Source organism: Pyxicephalus adspersus, chromosome 2, assembly GCF_032062135.1.
Source record: "Pyxicephalus adspersus chromosome 2, UCB_Pads_2.0, whole genome shotgun sequence".
Lineage (NCBI taxonomy): Eukaryota > Metazoa > Chordata > Amphibia > Anura > Pyxicephalidae > Pyxicephalus > Pyxicephalus adspersus.
In genome coordinates this window covers 19,776,286-19,798,748 of record NC_092859.1, presented here as the reverse complement: position 1 = coordinate 19,798,748, position 22,463 = coordinate 19,776,286, and the positions used below count along the sequence as shown (strand labels likewise).

General features: G+C 37.6%; 1 protein-coding gene across 1 annotated transcript; it reads left to right on the top strand.

The window, feature by feature from the left end:
* Positions 1-5,623: 5,623 nt before the first annotated feature.
* On the top strand, positions 5,624-20,728 carry C2H8orf58 (chromosome 2 C8orf58 homolog). Its single transcript, XM_072399823.1, has 7 exons — positions 5,624-5,998; positions 15,333-16,006; positions 16,322-16,468; positions 16,847-17,015; positions 17,970-18,067; positions 19,968-20,068; positions 20,181-20,728. Exons 1-7 carry the CDS (start codon positions 5,797-5,799, stop codon positions 20,278-20,280), a joined length of 1,491 nt encoding a protein of 496 aa, XP_072255924.1. The 5' UTR covers positions 5,624-5,796; the 3' UTR covers positions 20,281-20,728.
* Positions 20,729-22,463: the final 1,735 nt, after the last annotated feature.

Sequence of the window (22,463 nt, the reverse complement as noted above, 5' to 3'; positions counted from 1 at the left end):
TTCTGTCAGAGGAAAGGTAATTGGGACCCCTGGGGAAAGTGAAAAAGACAGTTCTAGTTTTACTGGAATGACCATATCTCTTGCATTGTGATTTGCAATCACTTCCAAACTACAATACAGAATACGGCTACATAACAAAGACACCGACCTATACACATTATAGGCAGAATGACATATGTGATATACAGTCCGTGATGGTATTCATTAGGCTACATTCTGATGTGAAGAGCTGCATCTAAATAGGAATACAATATACAGCACTATGTGTGAATTGTGTACAATTCCTGTGCTGGTTATTAATAGGAATGAATGTAATGATATCATTATGGTGAAATTTCCCTGAAATCCAGTGTTTTGTTGAAATTTTGGTGAATTTAAAACTTGCAATTATCCTAATTAGTCTAGTAATTATGGGTGATGTTTTTTCTTACCTCACCCTACTTCTAGCCCAGCATCCTCCTATTTCTAGGGGAAAAAAAATTGTATACATTAAGTTGTTCTGTAAAAATATTTTTTTGGGGGGGGTATCCAGTCTGATCACATTACATTATTGTCTTCTTTCTCCTTTTCTGTCTTTACCAATGGGGGTTCCTAAATGCTACAGAGAACATTACCGCGCAATGGCACAACCCCATGTCCTGAAAGCCTACATGGGTAGGTGACATCCTGTGCTTACTGGAAATGGAATAAATAACCCCAACAGGTAAACAGAACCATCTTGTGGCTCAGAGGTCTGGTTATTGAGTAATGCATTTGCAAACTTTTTTTAGGTAATGCAATTTTTAATAAACTGAAATTAGGCTAAAAAGTAAATACAATCTCCAATTGAAATTAATTTTACTGTGTTAATGTAATATCAAGATTAGTTTTTAGGCATTTGTTAGGCAGCTCTGAATAAAATATAGTGAATTTGTCATAAAGGTCATTTTTCAGGCACATTCTGTAATGGAATGATAACTATTTCACAAATTGGCTCCCGGTTTGTTACTCTGTCATTTGCATCCCTGCTTGAGCCAACACATTGCAAAAATATGGTCCTGCGGTTGACTGCCAGCGCCTCGCCTGCCTTATCTCCCCGACCACTACTGATATAAATCTTTACATGTTGAACCAGCAACCAGTACTTGGCAAGACAGTTTCAATGTGTTTTGCAACTCCATTAGAAAGTTACATCCTTCTATTACTTTAAAGCTTCTGTTGTCTTAAAGAAATATTCAAGAGTATAATAATCTTAAGTGTCCTATTCTACTCCACCTGCACATTCTGTTCTGTGTTGCTGACAGCATTATATCATCATATTGAACCTTCCTCCACTCTATTGGAATAAGTTGTCTTGGAAATCCTGCAGATGTTTTTATCTACTCTTTCTAAAGCTGCGTACACACTTCCAATTTTTATCGTTGGAAATGAACGACGAACGAATGACGAACGATCGATTGGGCAAAAATTGTTTGTAAAAAAAGTAACCAACGACGCCGACGAACGAGGATAGTCGTTGGAAATGAACGACCGGACCGGCGGATCGGATTGGACGACGATCGTTGACCATCTATCGTGTGTACGGTCGTTCATTGATCGTCCATGGTCTGAGCATGCGCGGTGAACGAACGTTCGCTCACTTCCTGTGGTGCACGTCACTTCCTGTATCGTTCAAACGATCGCATCTATCGTGTGTACAATATCTGCGAACGATCGTGTCGTTATCTGTATGTACAGGATCGGTGCTATACGATCGTTCGCAGATATCGTGCAGGATCGTTCGTCGTTCGTTTACCAACGATAATAATTGGAAGTGTGTACGTAGCTTTACTGTGATTACTTTTTTTTTACTGTGATTTTTCAAGCTGTACTTCAATCTCAATTCTCCCCTGAAGAAGCCTAAAGGCGAAACGCGTCGGCTCCTTGAGACTCCATTGAAATTTATGTTGAGATTATACTTGAAATCTAAAACTGTTTATATGTAATCACATTAATATCTTTGTTTGTGTCACAATTTAGTTGATTGATAGGAATATACTATATATTATTAAAATAATAACATTCACCTTTAAACTTGCCTCCAAAAGCCTGTCTATCTTTTCACCCCACCAAATTACTATGTAACTCAGGCTAGGCAATGTAGACTACCATTAACGATTGTATATAGGAACCCCACTTATTACCCATCCATTCACCTATACCATAAATATGGTTCACCATTGCCAGAATGAGGAAGCCAGTCCAGAGCTGGCTGATGATGTGCTATGGGGTGAATGCAAGCATATTAGATGCCTAGAAGAGATAGGAGATGATCATAAGCACTGAGATAGGAAAAATGAACAGTATGAAAAGAAAACAGTTTTATCTGGATAATAAAACATTGCAAGTTTATGATCTACTTTGGGATTAGGTCTTTTATAATATTCTCAGTTTTTATGATGATTATCCAATTAATTAGGAACAATCTCTCTGTTCAGTTAGTGTGTCTGCTTCTAAACACCCCAAAAAATATCTGCTGCTTCCGTCTCACCTTCACAACACTTCTCTGTGTAGAGGTTGGAGGTGTGACAACACCCAGAAATCACATTTTTAGGCTTTACTTGCACCTGCGGTTTCTTCTGGGTGCAAGACCCGCCCGAGGGGAAGACAGTGGCCGGCTTAAGCGCTTCATCGGGAGAGTAATGCAAAAATTTGTAGGACCTACTACGAAAATATGGACAAGATCTGAACTGGAGGAAACTGCCCTAGGTTTAATATACTTAATAGCAAATGATTTTTAGGACATTTGCTCTAGGTTTGCTCGTTCCCCCATGATGGTCCATCTTCTCCAGTCTTAGAGAGCTGTAATAAATCAGGTACGGGTAACTCCACCCTGGTAAATGTAGTATGAAATACTTCCTCCTATCAAAAAGAAGCTCTTCCTTTTTTCACTTTTTTTACCACATTTGTACCCCTTTGGTCTGTTGGCAATGTTTTTCTTGTCTTTTCCCATTTTTTTTAAACTAAACTCACTTCTCCTCACTTCCATATCTTCACTTAGTCCTTTTCTAAGATCGGTATCCTCAACCTTTTTGATTGTCCAGGCTGGAATGAAGGAAAAAACTGTATTCATTTTCTTTAATTCAAATACAGGAACCTGGTCACTTGTTGAACTGAAATATCAAACTGCTTCCCCAGCTTTAGGAAATAAAGAGAGGGGAAGGTGATTGTAGTCTTAATTCGGAAAAGAAACGGAGACCAGCAATTCTGTTCCACCACAGATACCGTACAGTGAGTGTTGTGACCCTAAGGCTTGGTACACATGTGCAGTAATTATCATTAGAAAACAAACGATTAACGACCGTTCAACGATTATTCGCAATTATTTTGAACTATCGTATTGTGCACAATTCTGTACATGCTGTAACGATACGATCGTTCGAATATAATCCACCAATAATGTACACACGCTAGATACGATCGTTTGAACAATGCAGGGAGGGACATTGGGTAAAGGAGAAAGTGTATTGCAGAAACATGCAAAATCACTGAATGACTGTACACACAATATATTGTGAACAATCGTCGCTCAATCAGATCCGCCGGGACAGTAGTTCGTTTCCAGCGACAATCCTCATTCATCGGGGCTGTTGTGACTTTTTTTGTCGATTATCGCACGAACGGTCATTAGTCGTTTGTTTCCAATGATAATTATTGCATGTGTGTACACAGCCTAAGGCTCAATTTTCAGCTAAGTGACATTAATTGACCAATCTTATTAGTAAAGAAAACAAGATTGTTTTAAATAAGGATTGCTAATTGCATCTAAAGTATTTTAACATATCTGACTATTCTTTCTACTGAGAAGGATTAGGTTTTGGTATCTGGCCTCAAGGCAATTGTATAGGTATGTTATGTGTAGAAACAACTCAATACAGGTAGAAAATGATACAGGTTCACAGTATATTGTTTCCAAAGGCCCCCCTGTGACCTAGTGACAATGGACAATTTAAAGAATACTAAGAACATTAGGAAGTGACAGGAGCCCTGAGGAGACATACATATGGATAATACAATAAGGTGAATCTGATTAAAATGAGAATGAAGCAGGTGGGTTGAGAAAAGAATTACTGGCACATAATTACCCACATAAGTAACATATAGCCTTGTCTTTAAATAGGATGGATCTCCAGTGATTTGAGGTATTTAAATAGGATAACCTATATTAGTAGTAATACTATAAAATTGGGTCTGTTCAAACTTTTTTGCTCTGGGATGTTGTGTTAACAAATGTTAGAATATACATTTATGTGCACTGCATTATCGCAGTCTATAAAAAAAAAAATAGGCGTTCACCATTTTGTTCAACTGTTCAACTCTGTGATACGCTGCAATGCATACAAGATGTGTTGCCTTAGCATGTTGGTGTGCATTGGAGAAGACATCACAATGTACCTTTAACACCTCTATGTTACAGGAGTACATGTATTTAGCTTTAAAAAATCAGAAGTGTTAATGGCCCCCTAAGAGGCCTATAAGAAGTCCAATTTAAAAATATAAGCATAGGATCCCGCACACTCCCTTTCCAGTCATATAGACTTGGACACATTTGCACTCTTTGTCCACCACTGTTAGAATCAGTGGTAATATCTGGGTATAATAAAAGTAATAGTAATATTATGTCACTTTGACAGCCAGTCCTAGTAACACGCTTCTCCCTATACTTCTCCCTATACTTCTCACCCTCCTAATTCACGGACTCGGTGTTTCATGCATAAAAGATCTGGAAACATCCTGCACTTTATACCACATCAAAACCTAAGGCATCAATTACAATAAGACTCACATCAGTAGCAATATTTATTATCATCACCTCTGTCATACTTCTGTGACATCAACTCAACCTCGCTAAGCCTCGCTCGCTTGTTGCATACCCCTGAGGAAGCCCTCGTGGCAAAACGTGTCGGGTAACAAAACGTTTTTATGCATATTCTTTCTCTAACCTAGAACGTAACTGTTCAGCCTAGCTAATTACCACCCTATGATTTCACAATGGGGAATGGTTTTGTCATGTAATGCACCCTTGTACTGATGTATGACAACAGACTGTAATATTGTCTTTTTAAAAATAATACACAACTTTAAACAAGAGCCTGAAGCCCCTCTATTTTCTTTATTAATCTTATTTTCATATGTACCTAAAGAGGAGCGGCTCATATATATTCTAATTACTATTTATGAAAAATGGGAAGGTATCTGCACCCTTTAATTACGCATAATAGTATTGTTAGTAGAAGTAGTACGTTATTATTTTCTGCATCCAAGTAAAAATTGTAGGCGACATGGATATTGAACTACTAAAACCTCACGATGGAAACACAGGGTTGGATGTGGGTCAGTTGGGCATCCTTCTATCCAAGGGTCCAATACCTGGCTTCCCTGGTAAGACCACCAGGACAGAGTGAAACCAAACATTTAATGACATTTGGTGTCCAAGTGTTAACCTCAGAACAAGTCAGGTATATAGGAACAGTTGCCCTTAGTGTGACATTAAGCCTACTTGCAGGCACTGACACCTCAGCATTATGTACCTGCACACAGCTTGGTGATCTAACACCTCCGTGTAGGATATCTGTATTAGAGTGTGAGCTCTTTAGTTGTGGCCTGTGTGAACAGTAGCAGATCATGGCGTCACACCTCTTCCAAGCCTGAGTTGGTTTCTTTTTTTTTTTTAAACTGGGAGTGTGAGAAAGGACAAAAGAGCTTTCCCAAAGACATAAAAGCTCATTAATAGCCTAAATAGCGCCCTTTAATTCCTCCCATCTCCAGCCAGCTGACATGGATGACCCCTCCCAGGGACACACACAGAGGGGCTTTTATCTGACTATCCCACACTCTCTCCCACATTGCAGAACAGTCGCTCTCACATTCTACAGCACAAGAGGAATTCCTACCAGTGGAGCCATCACTTTGTACATTTATCTCAGCAAGATGCTGGGCCGCCACAGGAAGCTGAACCTTGGGGCACTATGGAGTGAAGGTAAGTTATAGGACGTTTTAAATTCAATGATAATGATAAATGCTAAGATGATTTGTTTTTAAAGTAAAAGCTTTATAAGTTATCATGGCCATTTATTATTTGATGCAAATTTAATATTGAGTCAGTTGCTGCTGCTTTATCATAGTTCACTTATTTAAAAATACTATTTATTGCAATTGTTTGCCATTGGTTTTTCTGTACTTCTGTAATAAAAATGAATAAATTAGCAGTGATATTACTTTTTAGTAAATATTTACTGATAACTTGAAGAAGAAAGAAAAGTATTAGTAAAGGAATAATATGTAAAATTAGCTCCGATACAAATATGTTATAATGTAATATAGTTGCCAACCAAGCGATTAACTGTAATGGAAAAACGAAACTGCGGCCAACTACATATAGCAACTGCACCCAAGCGCCTGTCCATAGCGCTAGTAAATACACCGTGCAGGAAAAAGTGAGCACCCAGGATCATTCACGAATGTTAACGGGGATTTTCAAGCAGTTGCTGTATGCAGTTAGCTACGGTTGCAAATTTTCATGTTTTCTTTGCATTGGTCATGCTGCTATCTTCGTGTTTTACTCCCAACCACTGAGCAATGTGTTTCAACTCCATGCAAAATCATGTAAATGTAATACCATTGATAGGAAGTGGTTGAGCAACTCACCACCCTCAGATGCTGAAAGAAGCTTCTGAAAAAACGCCTGTGCAAAAATAATTTTTATTATTAATAATTTATTATTATTGTTATTATTATTCTTAATAAACAGGATTTATATAGCGCCAACATATTACGCAACGCTGTACATTAAATAGGGGTTGCAAATGAAAGATGAATACAAACAGTGACACAGGAGGAGGAGAGGACCCTGCCCCCAAGAGCTTACAATCTATTCAGTGATTTAGGGGGCAGGTTGACAACAGCAGTACAATTGTAAACTACCGCCCACCCATCTGAACTTAGCTTAACACTTCCCAATAATATATTATTCTTTCTTTATCTTATTCCTGTAAATGAAGAGCTCCTATAAACACATCAGTGGAATAGTACACAAACTATATAGGAGAGAGACAATTACATGTGAGCAAAGAATGAGAATTGTTCTTTGTAAGGAGGAAGACAAATAACATTATGTGCCAGTAAACTACATCCAAATTATCTATAATTTTAGAAATTATGTCAGTCATTGTCTAATTATAAAAAAATAGGTCTAAAATGCCTACTGTGCTTGTTGTCTACTAATCTAATCTTTAAATACTGATAACTCACTTTTTTACTGTAGAAGTTTGTACAGTTGTGCTAGTTACTGTTACAATTAGTACAATATACAATTAATCATTACAATTCATGCTAATTTTTATTATCTTTGTGCGTATTATACGGGTGGATGGTTTTGGGTCACTGGTTATTAATGATATCCTATTTTAGATCCAGTGATATTATCACTATCACTTGTGCTTCCCTATTCAATGCACACAAAGGAGGGCTGATGGTCAACATTCAATATTTGAATACTTTTTTATCAGGGTCACACCGACACCATCACAAACACAATGTATAATTGCAATAAAAACAGTGTTGTGGCAACTTTGCACTAAAGTCAATCTAAATAAAGACAAAGGCCCTGATTTATGAAAGCTCTCCAAGGCTGGAGAGAATACACTCTCATCAGTGAAGCTGGGTGATCCAGCAAACCTGGAATGGATCTGGTCCAGGATTCAAAATGTTTGCTGGCAAATAGCAAATGATGTTTAAAAATCCATTCCATGTTTTCTGGATCACCCAGCTTCACTTTTGAAAGTGTAATCCCTCCAGCCTCGGAGGGTGGTAATGTTAAGTGCCCATATTTTACTGAAGGAAGAAGGAGAATTTGTAGGGTGTCACTTAGGTTTGTTCATATACCCGATTACAACAGACTTTCCGCATAAAAAAAGACTTTGGTTGATACCTGGCATTTAGAGTCGAACTGAACAACCGTGTCAGAGATTCCCTATAAAGTATTTGACACTTCTATACAGACTTTTAGACTGTCTCTTGATATATTAATCTACGATACACTGACGTGGGTTTTTGTATATATCAATTCTAATTAGTGTTAATTAGACTGTGAACCTAGCTCGGATAGAGAGTGGTAGACCGTTGTTAAAATTCTTATCGAAGCGCCGCAGTTTCGATCAAATTTTTTTGATTGTATCTAAATCTAATTAATCAATCTTTCAATGATACGTGTAAGCTCTCTCGATTAATAATAATATTGCACGACCTACGATAAGATTTTAAGACAAGCGCGGGGGTGCAATTGTCCCATATTTTGAAATTACAACTAAATATATAGTAATATTAGTAATTTTTTTGCACTAAATATAATTTCAAGCAGATTTTCTTGTACTGGTATATAAGTATTCTCTTGTACTAGACACCTAAGGTAGATGTAGTAGGTAGACGTTATTTGAAGGACTAAATTGAAGCTTGCCTGGAAAAAAAAGACCTGCACTGACCAACTATCCACCATAAAGTTGCAGTAAAATTCAGAAACGTACAGTAGGTACAAAGTGGTACTGAGAGAATTATGGAGGCAGTAAATGTTGACTTCTCCTCCCATGAATAATAAGCTGGTTTTCATGTTGAACCAATGGTTTTGGTACATCATGAGGTAGTTACCTGAAACAAGTATGACTATGCCAAAGACAGCTATATTTCTTTAGATCCAGGTCAGCAGTGACAGCCCCCATTCTTCTCTTATTATTGTTTTCCCTTCAATCCCTATTGAAGTTTAACTTTTTCTTTTTTTTTAGTCCTGTACTCCTTCAAGTTCTAAATTGTATTCTTTAAATTTCTTTAAAATACTTTTCTTCCCGTGGAAATTATTTTCCTGCACAATGGTGTCACAAGTATCCTTCATAGACAGGAAGGAAGGAGTTTTGTCCGACCATACCTGTTAGGTACGAAAGTACCGGGTTGTAGTCAGACTCCACTGCCCATTTAGACACACCGTGCAAATTTTATTACAGGGAAGTGGAAATACGAATATGAAAATTGAGGTTGGCAATACAATGTTCACCTACCTAAAAATCTAACTCTGACATTTCATTTTAGCCTTATATGATGTCATCTGTAAGGAGCTATTTTTTTACACTGGGTATCATTCCCGGGACATAGTCTTTCTCTGAATCTGGAGTCTATAGAAATTCTGAATTCCATACTGTCAATCTAGAAATGTGTGATGAGACCCATTGTATTGTAAGTGTGTGTTATTGTGAAGGCCAAGCATTTTCACCTCTGTAGACCTCTTTCGAGGAAGGTGTTACCATCATTTGTAGTAGTCTTTTTGATCATACAATTAGCTTGTGCAGACCAAGTTTCATGTAGTCTAAGGTGAGATGTGTGGGAAAATCTCAATTTAATATTCTGCCACATTTATTAATTAGTTACTATACATCCATTAGATATCCTAAGGTCAAATTTATGCTGGCCTGGGAAAATGAGGAACAACAATTTTACTTCAGACTTTTCTCAGAATGAGGCCCAAAGTATTGTAGCTCATGGCTCTATTTCTAGGATTGATAGGATAGGCAAAAAGGCAAAAAACGAACTTTATGCTATAGTAAATGATAGCAGCAAAATATATACTAAATAACATAAAACACTAAATATATTTATTATAAAACTTGTTGACCAAACTCAAAAATGATGGAAAATGAAATCTGCTTGCTGTGGTCCCTTGCACCTGTTGGTTCCTCATTGTTTTTGCCTATTAGTAAGGAGATTCATACATAGACGAATACATGTGGATGATCTGGAAGGTTGAATGAGGTTGTTATTTGTATTCAGCATGTTTGATAGCATTGGTGTTTTTGTTACTACACATTAAGCAGGTTGGGATTTTAGATCTAATCTGCTATTAATCCTTAAAGAGCAGGGATGACATAATGGTAAATCTGATTATGATGACTACATAGGCATTAATACATAGATAGGTCACCTGCTGTATATTGCCGTATTATGTGGAGGCTTGAAAGTTCATTGATTTGCCTCCAATATTTTGGTGATGTCACATATATAACTTTTGGAAGGAGCAAAAATCCCATGAAAATGTGCTTCTGCCCATTGCACAAAGAAGAGTAGAGGTCTGTCCATCTAGTTGCAAAGTGAAATCCTCAGTTATATGGCTCCATAAAGGAAAGTGACCATATCTAAATGGAAAATCTTTGCAAGGTGGGTCTGATTGTCACAAGGCAGACAGTAGCAAGTACTCAGATTGGGTTCTTAGATTTTGGCTTGGCTGGGCTGATCTTTGGCTGTTCCAATAGAGTCTAGACGAGCCATTCAAGTATAGCAGACAGACAGACCATCAGTCTACAAGTAGATGGCTGGACGCAAGTGGTACCTCCTTCTGGAGACGGGTGGGGAAAATACGGAGGATGCTAAAAACATATACATAGAATCAGATACAAAGGAATGTGATCAGACAGACAACAAATATGTCTTCATCTGATATTTCAAGTATTTGATAAATCCCAGACATATACAAAATCACCCTTAGTTCACAGAGCCGGGTGGAGGTACCAAACACAGTTATTTAGGGCTTCCTTTAAACCTTACAAAATGGTATACAAAATCGCAATTTTTTTCACAATTATGTGAAATTCGTTCTTTTCTGTGTTGGAGTTAAACAAAAACCAGTGTCACATCAGTCATCCAGAATTGTTTATTATCTAAAGCTCTATACAAAAGGCCAAGTATTGGTAGACTGGGATGTCTAATTCTTATTCTTGACTGCAGCTCCTAGATTTCTTTGGATATTGCCCTGACCTATAAAGGTCAAATATAAATGGCTACACATAGGTTGGTGGCCCTGGGATCAGATACTTCACCATTCAGACATCAATCAAAGCAGTCCCTGCAGTGAGGGTCTCATGCTGAGAATTGCATAGCTAGCTACCTGTTCCGATTTGTAGTCACACTTACAGGAAAATGATCCCAGAAACTGACCTATATTGTTTTAGAATTTTTACATACCTTTCTTGTGAAAATTAAAGGAACAATATATTTTGATACATATATTAAAAACTATATATGGGATTATGTGATCAAAAAGATTTTTTTGGGGAAAGGGTTGGGGGAATAACACAATGGAATTTGTCAATAAACATATATTTCATCCCATTTCTCAGTAAATATGACTGCCTGTAAAGCTGATCTAGTGGAAGGAATTAGTGCTGATCTGTATATGGACATAATCATAGTGCTGCATAATATGCTGGCGCTATATAAATCCTGTTTATTATTATAATTTTTATTATTGCTATTATTAAAAATAATAATAATAATAATAACCATACCATAACATAGATCCCTATGGATCATTATTTTTTTAATAGCATCTTGTAGGTCTAGTTTAAATCATATTTAGCTTGTTTTTTAATGGAGTAGGAAATAATCCAAACCTCTGTCAGGGTTTTTACCATCTGTGTCCCCTTCCCTTTGTTCCTGTAGACCATGGGAAAAGACAGACAACAGCACCCCATTTAGAAGATTTCCTTTTTTTTGACCCCTCTAAGAAACCTCTTTGGGTTTCCCCTCATTTTCAGAACTCGTAACAGTGGTCACCAGGACAAAATGGAACAAAAAGAATGATCTAACTAAGATATAGACCTCAATAAAAAAGAGTCAGGGGTTCGAAGCATGTTCACTGTGCATGGTGCAATACAGAATTCTTTTAGGAAGAATTAATCTGATAAAAACCCCTCAATGAATGATTATTGCTAGTAATAATCGAAAATATCACATTATTCTGATTTATTGTAATGAATTATCCTTACACTAATATGATATGAAAACACAGATGGAATGTGCTCTTTATTATTCACCTGGTGTATACATTTATGGGATTGATATTGCTTCATCTGTTGTTAGCATTACATAGGTATTCATCTATAGAAAGCTTGTTCAGTGCTTTTGTTCATCCAGTCAGATGAGTGCCATCTCGATATGTACAAATACCTGGGTCACATCCTGTAACATTATTCATGTTTCTGGAATGTGACTTTGCAGTCTGATAAATTCCACAAAGTGCATTTTAGTCAATGAAGCATAGCATCATGTGTTTGATACAGATGATGGAGAACAGCTAACTCAGTCCTTTATATATTGGGTTATGACAATCATTGTGTTGTATTGTGATATTTAAAAGTATGATACATATTGAGCTATATAAAACACTGCACAACCCTGGTCAAATACTATTTAGTAACATGTCTACGTTTCTATGTATACTGGAGACTTCCCCATCTATAAAGGGGTTCCCAGGCAGCCATTCAGAAGCAGATGATCTAGATCAACCAGGTTCTCCCATGATAGTCTGTCTTCTCCAGTCTTGGAGAGCTTTATTGAATCAGAATCATAGTGTACTCAGGTCAATCTAAAGATGTACCTGCAGCAGGAAATATTCTAAAAGTGTAATTGATTGTCAGATGGCTGAATTGGAATATGGACAGTGTGTTAGGGGACACCTAAAAACTTTCTAGGGTGCTGTATCCCAACAAGAGGTTATTGGGGGTTTCTTTTTTGCCTCTTTTAGGTAACACCAATGGTCTATTTGGCTATCTGTAAGAGTGACATTCTTACCAATAGCCAGCAATGTAAAAGGCATTCTTGTCCACAATGTCCGCAATCTTCTCTCATTGTCCACAATGCTAATATACTGTGATATAGTTATTATAAAAGGGATTCCCTGAAAGTTATTTCATGAAAAAAGGCTGTTCTAGAACATGAGGTGCCAATTATACATAGATGATGATTGATACTCTTGCTACTAGACCTATTGATAGTAATATTTTATGTCCAGTAAAGTTTTAAAAGTAGCAAACTTTAATAATATGACCATTTAGAACCAAAACTGAGCAGTATGGTTCTGTGGCAGGGCGTGCTGAGTTTTTTAATTCTGCAGAACAATAATGACCTAGTGATGGATGATGATCCATGGAGATGTCCATGCACCTGCCAGGTGCTACTAAAAGGTTTTAACACCATGCATATAGATGAAGGTGTCTGCCACTGATGTGAATGGAGAGCTCAGCATGGGCTGCATTGTGACCGCTGCTATCACATGGGAGGAGAAATGTAATCGCACCGGTCATGCTGCATTCCAATCTCCCTGCACAGAGTCACACAAAGTGTGAGTAGAGAGAATTCCATATAAGGTAAGGAAGGGGCGGGGCCAGTACAGGTAGGAATGAGCAGGTAAAGCAGAGAATAGGCAGGTATAGCTCAGTCTCAGCATTGCTCATCCAGGTATGCAGATCGTGACACGAACCTGTCTATAGAGATCACCTTCCCTAGAAACTGCCAGGTAAGTAATTCTATTTTATATGTTCATATTTTACATCTAGTACAAAGTCAGACTTTAACTTCTCTTCTGATTAATGATTAATGATATCCCTCCTGATATGTCTACTAAAATCCAGAGTGATCCATTGATTACATTTTTTGATACCAGATAGTGGCACAAGGCTGTAAATCTGCCACATTGCTTATAGAATTAATTTATTTTCCTATCTTTGCACATAGTCACCTTTACATGAACAACCCTGGCCACATTTAAATTGTAAAATTGAATATAATGGACAAGAAAATCACTCATGATTGTACAAAGTTGTGTGACTGATTTAGAAAATTATGCTATTTAACAAATAATCTCACAGTGATATTATATCTATCTCTATTATTTTCATTTTTTGTTATATACAGGATATTATAATAGATGGCAATTAAAATAATCTTAGTTTATGTACAGATTTTTCCCATATGCAGTCCTTTATATTTCATGTATATACTTAAGATACAAAGTAAAAAAACAGAAATGTCCATTTTCTGGGTACAGGCAAGATTTTTTAGGGACGTCGAATTATATATTCACTAGGATAAATTGTTTTTTGTGTATTGATATACATTTGTTATATCAATATTTGTTTTATATATATATATATTTGTTCTGCAAGTGCATAAAAAAAGCAGAAATGGGTCACAGAATTATCTGGAAACACACCTATGTGTTGCAGTACAACATGTGCTTTATCTTGTGTATCTGAAAACCATCACAATGCATTTTGTGTTGCAGTATCATTCATTTTTAATCTCATACCAATGCACCTTGCAGATGCACCTCAATGGCTTGGTATTTCAGTGCACCCTAAGCAAGAATTATTTGTGCACTGCAAAAAAAGGTTCCTTATTTTTGTAATGTATTTTCTGTGTATTATGGTGCATTAGGAGCCTTAAAAAAGTTTAATTAGATTACTTTTAATCTTTTTATATTGACGTACCAATAAATCTTTACTGTTTTCCTTATGTGATACTGATGTATCAATATATCTTTACTGTTTTCCTCATGCAAATCCCACAGACAAATCAGTAAAAACATTCAAGTAAAAAGTAAACGTGCTGCCAAAACGCAATACATGGTAAAGCACCTACAGTATCATTTCCAGGAGACCTAGGAATTTGAACATATATTTTTGTTTGAGTATTGCAGAAAGCAAAGTTTGTCTGGAAGTTCAATATCCTCAGATATCAATTGTCAGGTGCTAGCTATGCATAAAATGTCTTATCAGTAATTACATTATACTGAATACATGTGTATTTCTTCCTACTGTATAATCATTAATCCAATATTCATACTGATTGGGATTCTTGCATGGTGTGCACAGGTAAATCTAAAAATAAACCTGGCTAATGTCTATTGATTAGGATGATTGTGAGCATGGTATAAGCATAATACTGTGAATACTAAGAGGTGGCAACATATAACTAGAGACAGTAATGAAGGAATAAGGAATAAGGAGTTCTCTTCCTATATTTCTTTGGTGATCATGTTGACTCAATACTACATCTTTGTAGTTTTGTGCTGGGTCCAGTGGACAATTTTTTAAAGTATTGTCTCTGTACATCATTGCAGTAGAAAATAGTTATTAGTTTTGGATTTGCAGTGATTTCTTCTCAACAATGACTTTAAGTTATTATAATTTTCTAAAATTACTTAGCAGATACACCAAGTACAGCAAAGCACATTTAATAAGTGCTAACCATCACATACAACTGTTATTAGTTACAATAATAAGACCATATTCTGTTACTTCAATAGAAGTACGTGGACAACAGATGAAAAAAAACAACATGTGCTATGATGCTAAAACTCACAACATAGCAATTACTTAATAAGTTTGCGCTAACACTTTCCAATCTGTTGATAACCCCTCTGTTCTATTTAATTTGATTATATAGTTATTCCATTGGTTTTCTTACATACTTTTTTTTTCTTTTGACAATTACAGAACGATCAGAGGGTTGTGTACTGCTAGGAAGCACTGCTGTTTATCGGCCTCTCATGGATTCTTCATCCAATTGCGGCATCTCTAGAGTTTCTCACTATCCCAAATCCATAGTTAATCATGGTGGACATGGCGGATACACTGTGATACGTAAACATTTTGAGAAATCAGAGTCAGAAGATTCAGGTGTGGAGATGCCACCACCTTCCCCGTATGGATCTGAGAGCAGCTATAATCCAGATGAATCGGAAAGTGTAGAGAGTTCAAACCCTGAGGAGCCTGAGAGTTTGGAAAGTCCCACCCCTGAGGCATCTCCAAACCTAAACAGCCTAGCCTATGGAAAACCAGATCATTTTCAACCTTCTCAAGAGACAACATCAGTGGAATATTCTTTTTTAGAAAATCCTGGCAGTTCCAATATGCACGCACCTAGGAATATACATCCACTGGAATATTGTATTACCAAACAGCATGAAGAGGACATTTCAAACATGCCCCATAAAGTGGAACAGGCGATCCTCCGAAGCAGGAAGCAGAGGAGTAGTAGCCGAGAGGCCATCCAAATCAGAGCAGCAAGATGTAGCAGGCAGTCTGCAAGCTCACAAAAAGAACAACATAGAGGAAAATCTGTTGGCTATGAAGGACAGAGCTCAGTTTGCCAAAGTGTAGAAAATGAGGTACGTAATACATAATGAGTGACACCTTTATACATCATTGGGGATTACAGAAAAGCATTTTTTTGGGAAAAGGGATTTCCAATTTTTGTTCCCTAGTTAAAAATAATGCACACGATCGTGCAACTTCTACATCTCTGCAACCATGCTTCTATCCCAAAATGCACAGAATGTTATGTATAGTTAAAAACCTGTACCCAAAATCTTTATTTTGGAATTCAATGTATATGATAGAGGTAATCACATAAACTTGCACATAACCCATAAGATATTTAGGTAGTTGCACAATACATTTACATTCTTTCTTTTCAATATTAGGGCCAGGATGTCCTCAACCTTCCCGGTGATGGTCTTCGATATCTGGAAAATCTTTGTCACATGCTGGAGCAAATGGCAGAACTGCAACAAAGGAATCAGAAGCTTCAACATCAGAAGAAAACACTGGAGAAGAAGTTGCAGAGTCAGGTACATACCAGTGTATAGAGATACCAATCTCTTTTAGAGATACTTCATCTTATGGCACGACCAGCTGATGACCCCTTTCCATCAGCTTGTAGGCCTTGGCCTGTCATCTGGTAGCCTGCAGGGGTACAAAGTAATTGTACAATGCTATGTCTACAAAATCACCCTTCACCCCTCCATGTAGACCTCTGAGACAATCCACCTAAAGGATGTTGGACATGGTTTGACAGAATTCCTGTTGTAATTTACTGCTACTACAATATAACCTTTATAGCTATAAATGGCACAGCAAGCAAAGTTTCACATGCCTGGTTAATGATTAATTATGGTGTCATTCACATTTGTACAGGAAATTAACCATTGTTCTGTTATCCTGTATAGGTGCTGTTTCTGGACTCCTGTGTCTGTGGTAGCTCCCGGGACTCCAGAGACTTAGAACAAGACATGGCGGATAACCCCCTTCCCAATGGGACATCTTGGCAACCACAACACTACAGGAAGAGGTCCAGCTCTCATGCTGGGGTGCTGCTCGGTTTGGCTACACAACCCGGTAAGAAAATTAACCTAAACTGTAACTAAAAAGGTGGGGGGAGCAGTCTTTCCATAGGTACCAATCGTAAAATACAATAAAATAAATAAAGAGAATAAAATGCCTTATATTAATGGCACATGGAACCATTCTACTGGAGTATTTATAACTGAATACAAAATCAGGTGTAGGCTCCTATCTGGCACCTAGATGACCAATCCCCATTCTATACCCACTATTAGAATATTTTCCTTTCTTCAACATATACCTACATGAACTTTAAAGTTTATCCCAAAACCTTTTCTGGGTGCAGAGAAGGAAAGAGTTAGATCTGTTAAAGTTTAAATTGTTGTTTGTATGGGAAGAATCACCACTTTTCCTGAGGGTCACTATCACTGACATAGAAAGTACGGGGAATTTGCAAATTTTAGGGTTGTCACCAGAACAAAAAGAGGAGGTTTCCTAATGAATGTACAGCGCTTGGTAATATGTTGGCGCAATATAAGAACTGTTTATTAATACAAAATAATATTAATAATTATGAAGACATCTCACCTGGGTAGATTCATTCTAACTTCTTGTTGTGTCCTGGGACACAATAAATTGGGCCCAAGATTTATCAGGTCCATGAAGAAAATATGTCCATTTTAATGCTGCATCAATTTTTGGCATAATGAACATATAAAAAAGATCTATCAAGACATACAAACAAGTTTGTTGGGAAATGCTATATTTTCTTTTAGTATGTTGTTATACCACTGCGTCCCACTGAATGATTGACTTGTTCACTAATTTTAGTAGTTCTTCATTGTACTTTATTGCATACACAGAAGCCTGAATATGGACACCTATTGCTAGCTACAATAAATGACCCTATTCAGAAAACCTGTATTGCTAGAAAGAGCACAGACTAAGCAGGAAGGTCAAATTGAATGGCTTTAATTGAAACTCTAAGACCTCTTTTGTCATTTACAGAGAATAATCTGAAACAAACCATCAAATTGGACCCACAATATGTGAGCGTACCAAACTTGCAAGAAACCGAAAGACGAAGGACAACCCTGAACTGCAAAGTGAGTACAAGTTTTATGGCCAACATGCTTAGAATCCATGACCTTTTTCTAGCATTTGTTAAAGTTTTTTTTCCTCAGGAAAAATTGTGAAATATTGCAGTAGCGTTGCTTTTACATACCTTCACTGGTGATTAGTGTAGTGTTCCCTCCCCATTGCAGTGGCAGTGAGAGTTAACCTTCCAGCAATGGTCCCATTGGGCACCTACCTGATCACCCACTCCAGCCCCAACCAAGGGGTGTCCAAACTTTTTGCAAAGAGGGCCAGATTTGGTGAGGTGAAAATGTGTGGGGGCCGACGATCCAGCACGTACTCAGGGTTGGTCTCGGCATGGTCTGCGTGGGTCCTGCACAGCACACGCCCATTAGGGTGACGTTAGGGATTCCCTGTGCACAGAGTCCAGTGTCAGTGTGGGCTCTGTGCAGAGCAGGTTCTTGGAATCAGAGTGGGTGTGGTCCGTGTGGGTCCCGCAACATGGGCTGCACACGGACTTTGGACATGCCTGCCCTAACCTTTTCCTATTGAGCTGAGACCACTATGCCTGACAATACTATGTATATGTAAGTTCTGTTTGCCTAAACACAGATTGTTTTGGCACCCAGCACCTCAATTCCACTCTTCAAACCCCCACAGGTAGACACGGCCAAAAAGAACACAGAAGGCTACTACCTATGTTGGGCACCAGGGCTTTAATACTATGGCAACAACAAGGCAATGTATGTTTGTTTTTGTACTCGGTGATGAATGATTGTTTGTTATATTAGCACTAAAAGTACTACTAATAAAAAGCACCAGAGGCAATTTGTAAAGAGATCTAAATAAGTAATACTGATACACATCAAGATAAATGATGACGATGTGGTCAAACTTGTTGTTCCCAAACAGCTGAGGGGGATGTAGCTTGCCTCGGGCAGCTCTTCTTTATAAACCAGTGACACTGGAGAATACACATACATTTTTTTCAGAACAATGAAGCCCTTTCAGTTAACCTAAAGCAAAGAAAAATGAACTAGCTTAACGCATAACTATGAAAAAGGTGCAACTGTTTGATGACGTTCGATCAGGATTAGCAATGGGTACATTGTGTATTGCAAGTAAATGATTGATATCAGGTAGATATCAATTGATCTGCTTGTAAACCCATTGACCACTGTATTGGCACCTTTATAATGAATGCTTGATGAAAGAAACTGTTACATCAGCTATGGTAGCAAATGTTTACAGATTACAAATCAAACTGTCAGTTGGTTTCAGTACGGTTATGAGCAATATTGGGGTATATAAAATGAATAGTCCCCTTCCATTGGCTGATCAATGTTAAGACGCATTCACCATGGATTTACAGCAGCTTTTTGGAGTGGGAGTTGGAGTTTGCCAAAGTCCAGCCCTATAGAGACAAAACCGGCCCACATTTCTAGTATTTTTCTAAAAGATGGCAGTGAATAATGTAAGAAATGGTTCACAAGGAGCAAAAAAAAAATGACTAAGTTTATCTCAAATCTGACCTTTATGTGGCCTTAAGGACTGAAGTTAGGGACCCATGCAGTAAACCCTTCTTCTGTCTCATTACCCCAACTACAATCATCACACATGGTCAGGGCCATCACCTTACTCACCATCCATTTCCCCAACCCCTCTTACACTATATCATATCAAACTTTTTCTTACTTGTCTTGTTCTATCTGATATACTGGGACCTGGGGTGCCCCCACATATCAGGGAAGGCCTAGGATGTTTGCACGTTATACTCCAATTTCCATGACCAGACACTCACCCTTAAATTAAGATGTTATACAGTGTGTATTACCCATTGTGTTGGTTTGTCTTGGACCATGAGTCCCACATACCTTATCTGTATTAATTCCTCATGTTAATCATTCTGTTCTCTCTTGTTCTTCACAGGCAGAACCAACACAGTGGTTTAAAGTGAAGGATTTGCTCTCTAAACTTGCCAAGAAGAATTCATCCCCATCAGCCCCTCAGGGAACCCAAAGCAACTGCAGGTAGGGTGTTGGTGTTTATTACAAATATAGGCTGGTGCAGTGCACAACATGCCCGTACCAATGACTCTGAGAAATGCTGTTCTGACATGTTACTTTTTTTTTCCCTGCACAGAACGCAGACGATGCTAGGGAGAACGCCGCAACACTCTAAAAGACTTTTCCTTCCTGGGCTGGTGATTAGACCACGCAATCATGGCCGCCAGCTTTATTAGGAGATTTTTCTGAAAGACTCATGCACTGTAATGAAAGGACTTTCCTTTTGGAATACATTCTCTCAGAAGCACGCACCAGTATCTGGGAAGATGTACAATGGCCATGAAACTCTGCCAGGGGAATCTTACCTCCTTACTCATCTACCATGCTATCTGTGGCATGAAAGGAATGCTATGCCATTCTGAGGTAATGGAAGGATTAATGAGGTCACAATGCTGGTCATAAGAAGTTAAAATTCTCCGATCAGAGAACTGCCAGACCACACCATGTTTGCATTTTCTATTTATACGCAAAGCTGTGTTTGCATGTAAATATGTATTTAATTGATGTAATATAATGTACTGGAGTTAAACTATTGCTATTCTTTCTACTAATATAATTTATTTTGTATGTTTATTCAATGTCAAAGAAGTCAATAAAATCCTTTATAAAAGGACCTAAAACAGGTTTAATGTATTCATGTGTTGTTGCAAGCCATTATCGAGGCGGAGCAGTTAAAAACTCAGGGGCATAACAAAACACTTATAAATGTGTAAAGCAAAAAGCTATTTATCTGTTTCTGCCTTTAGTTTTTTTGGGTTGTTTGAAAGAAAATTACAGTGATTATAAAAATTGCAGCCTAAAGCAGAAATCAGGCTTGCTAAAGCTTGGCTTCTGTGATTATGGACAACGTAGGAGACAATGGTAACCAGGGAGGACTGGGAATGCCCTAATGGGCTAAATCAACTTAGTGGTCACACCTAGATTCCAAGTCTAGGTGTCCATTTCAGACCATGAATGTAGTTTACAATGTACCAAGATTTTCATACGGTTGATATTACCTATCTAAGAAGAATTAGGAAAAAAAAATAGTACCTAATACACTACAGGAAGGTAAGAAATTAAACTTAGAAAGTACGGGTTGCCAGATAATTTGTGGACCACTAGTGATCCTACATATATTTATTACTGGCCCCACATCAAAGAGGTCATTAAAACATAATAAGTATCTGACCCGCTACAAGCCCATGCAGACACAACATACAACAAATCCTCATCAGCATACAAGGACCTGTGCCTGTGGTATATATTACAAGAACTAAGTTGTTGCCTTTAATAATGATCAATACATGTAATATAATTACCTAGCCAGACTGGGTAAAAGTCAGGTATTGCTGTTCCATAAATTCTCTGGGAAGGTTTACTAAAAGATAGCTCTGCCCACCTATAGGAAACAGAAACACAGGAGCTTGGTATTAGCAAGACAACTATGAAACCTTAATTATAACTACAACTTAGAGAGGCACAAAGGGAGGATGCTCACTATTTTGGGGGATTCACATAGAAGAATTTATCATGTAATACCTTTATTTTTCTAATTATGATTCAGTACAATACATTAGAGATGCAAGCTAGATGTCACCTAGGGTGGGACTACAGCCGAAAGCACTTCTCTGTTTAAAGATTGATCTTGGATAAACAGAAGTTTTGTCCGTACTAAACATATGAATACTAGTCCATAGAGATTTTCTCAACAAAAACTCAGGATCCTTTGACATGAAGAGAGACATTGTAAAATATTTGTGATGTGTAGAGAAAAGGAGTTTCAATGGCGCTGCATACATTAGCTAATCATTGCATTATTTAGTCCCCCAATGGATGCTCAGTTTCTCTCTTGGATCCATTGAGAAGAACAAGAAGGGGACATTAAATTTGCTAGATAGCAATTTACTCTTGATGTATTGGTGTATGCTATAATATAATCTATTATTTAAATAGCACAGAAATATTATGCAGCGCTTTAAAAAGTCCATAGTCCTGTCACTAGCTGTCCCTCATAGGGGCTCACAATCTAATGTTCCTACCATAGTTATATGTCCCTAATACAGTCTAGGGTCAATTTTGTGGAGAAGCCAATTACCCTAACTGCATGTTTGTTACAGTTGCAGGGGAAGGAAACCCATGCAAACACAGGGAAAACTTGCAAACTCCATGCAGATAGTGACCTGGCTAAAATTTGAACCAGAGGTCCAGCACTGCAAAGGCCAGAGTGCTAACATCTGAGCCTCCGTGCTGCACCTTCTAACATTTAGGAAAGGAAAATTCACTTAATTAGGTGTGAATGCTTGATGACTAGATGGTACTTCTTCCTGTAAAAACAAATGACCACCTTGTGCAAAAAAAAGCAGTATCTGTTCTCAAT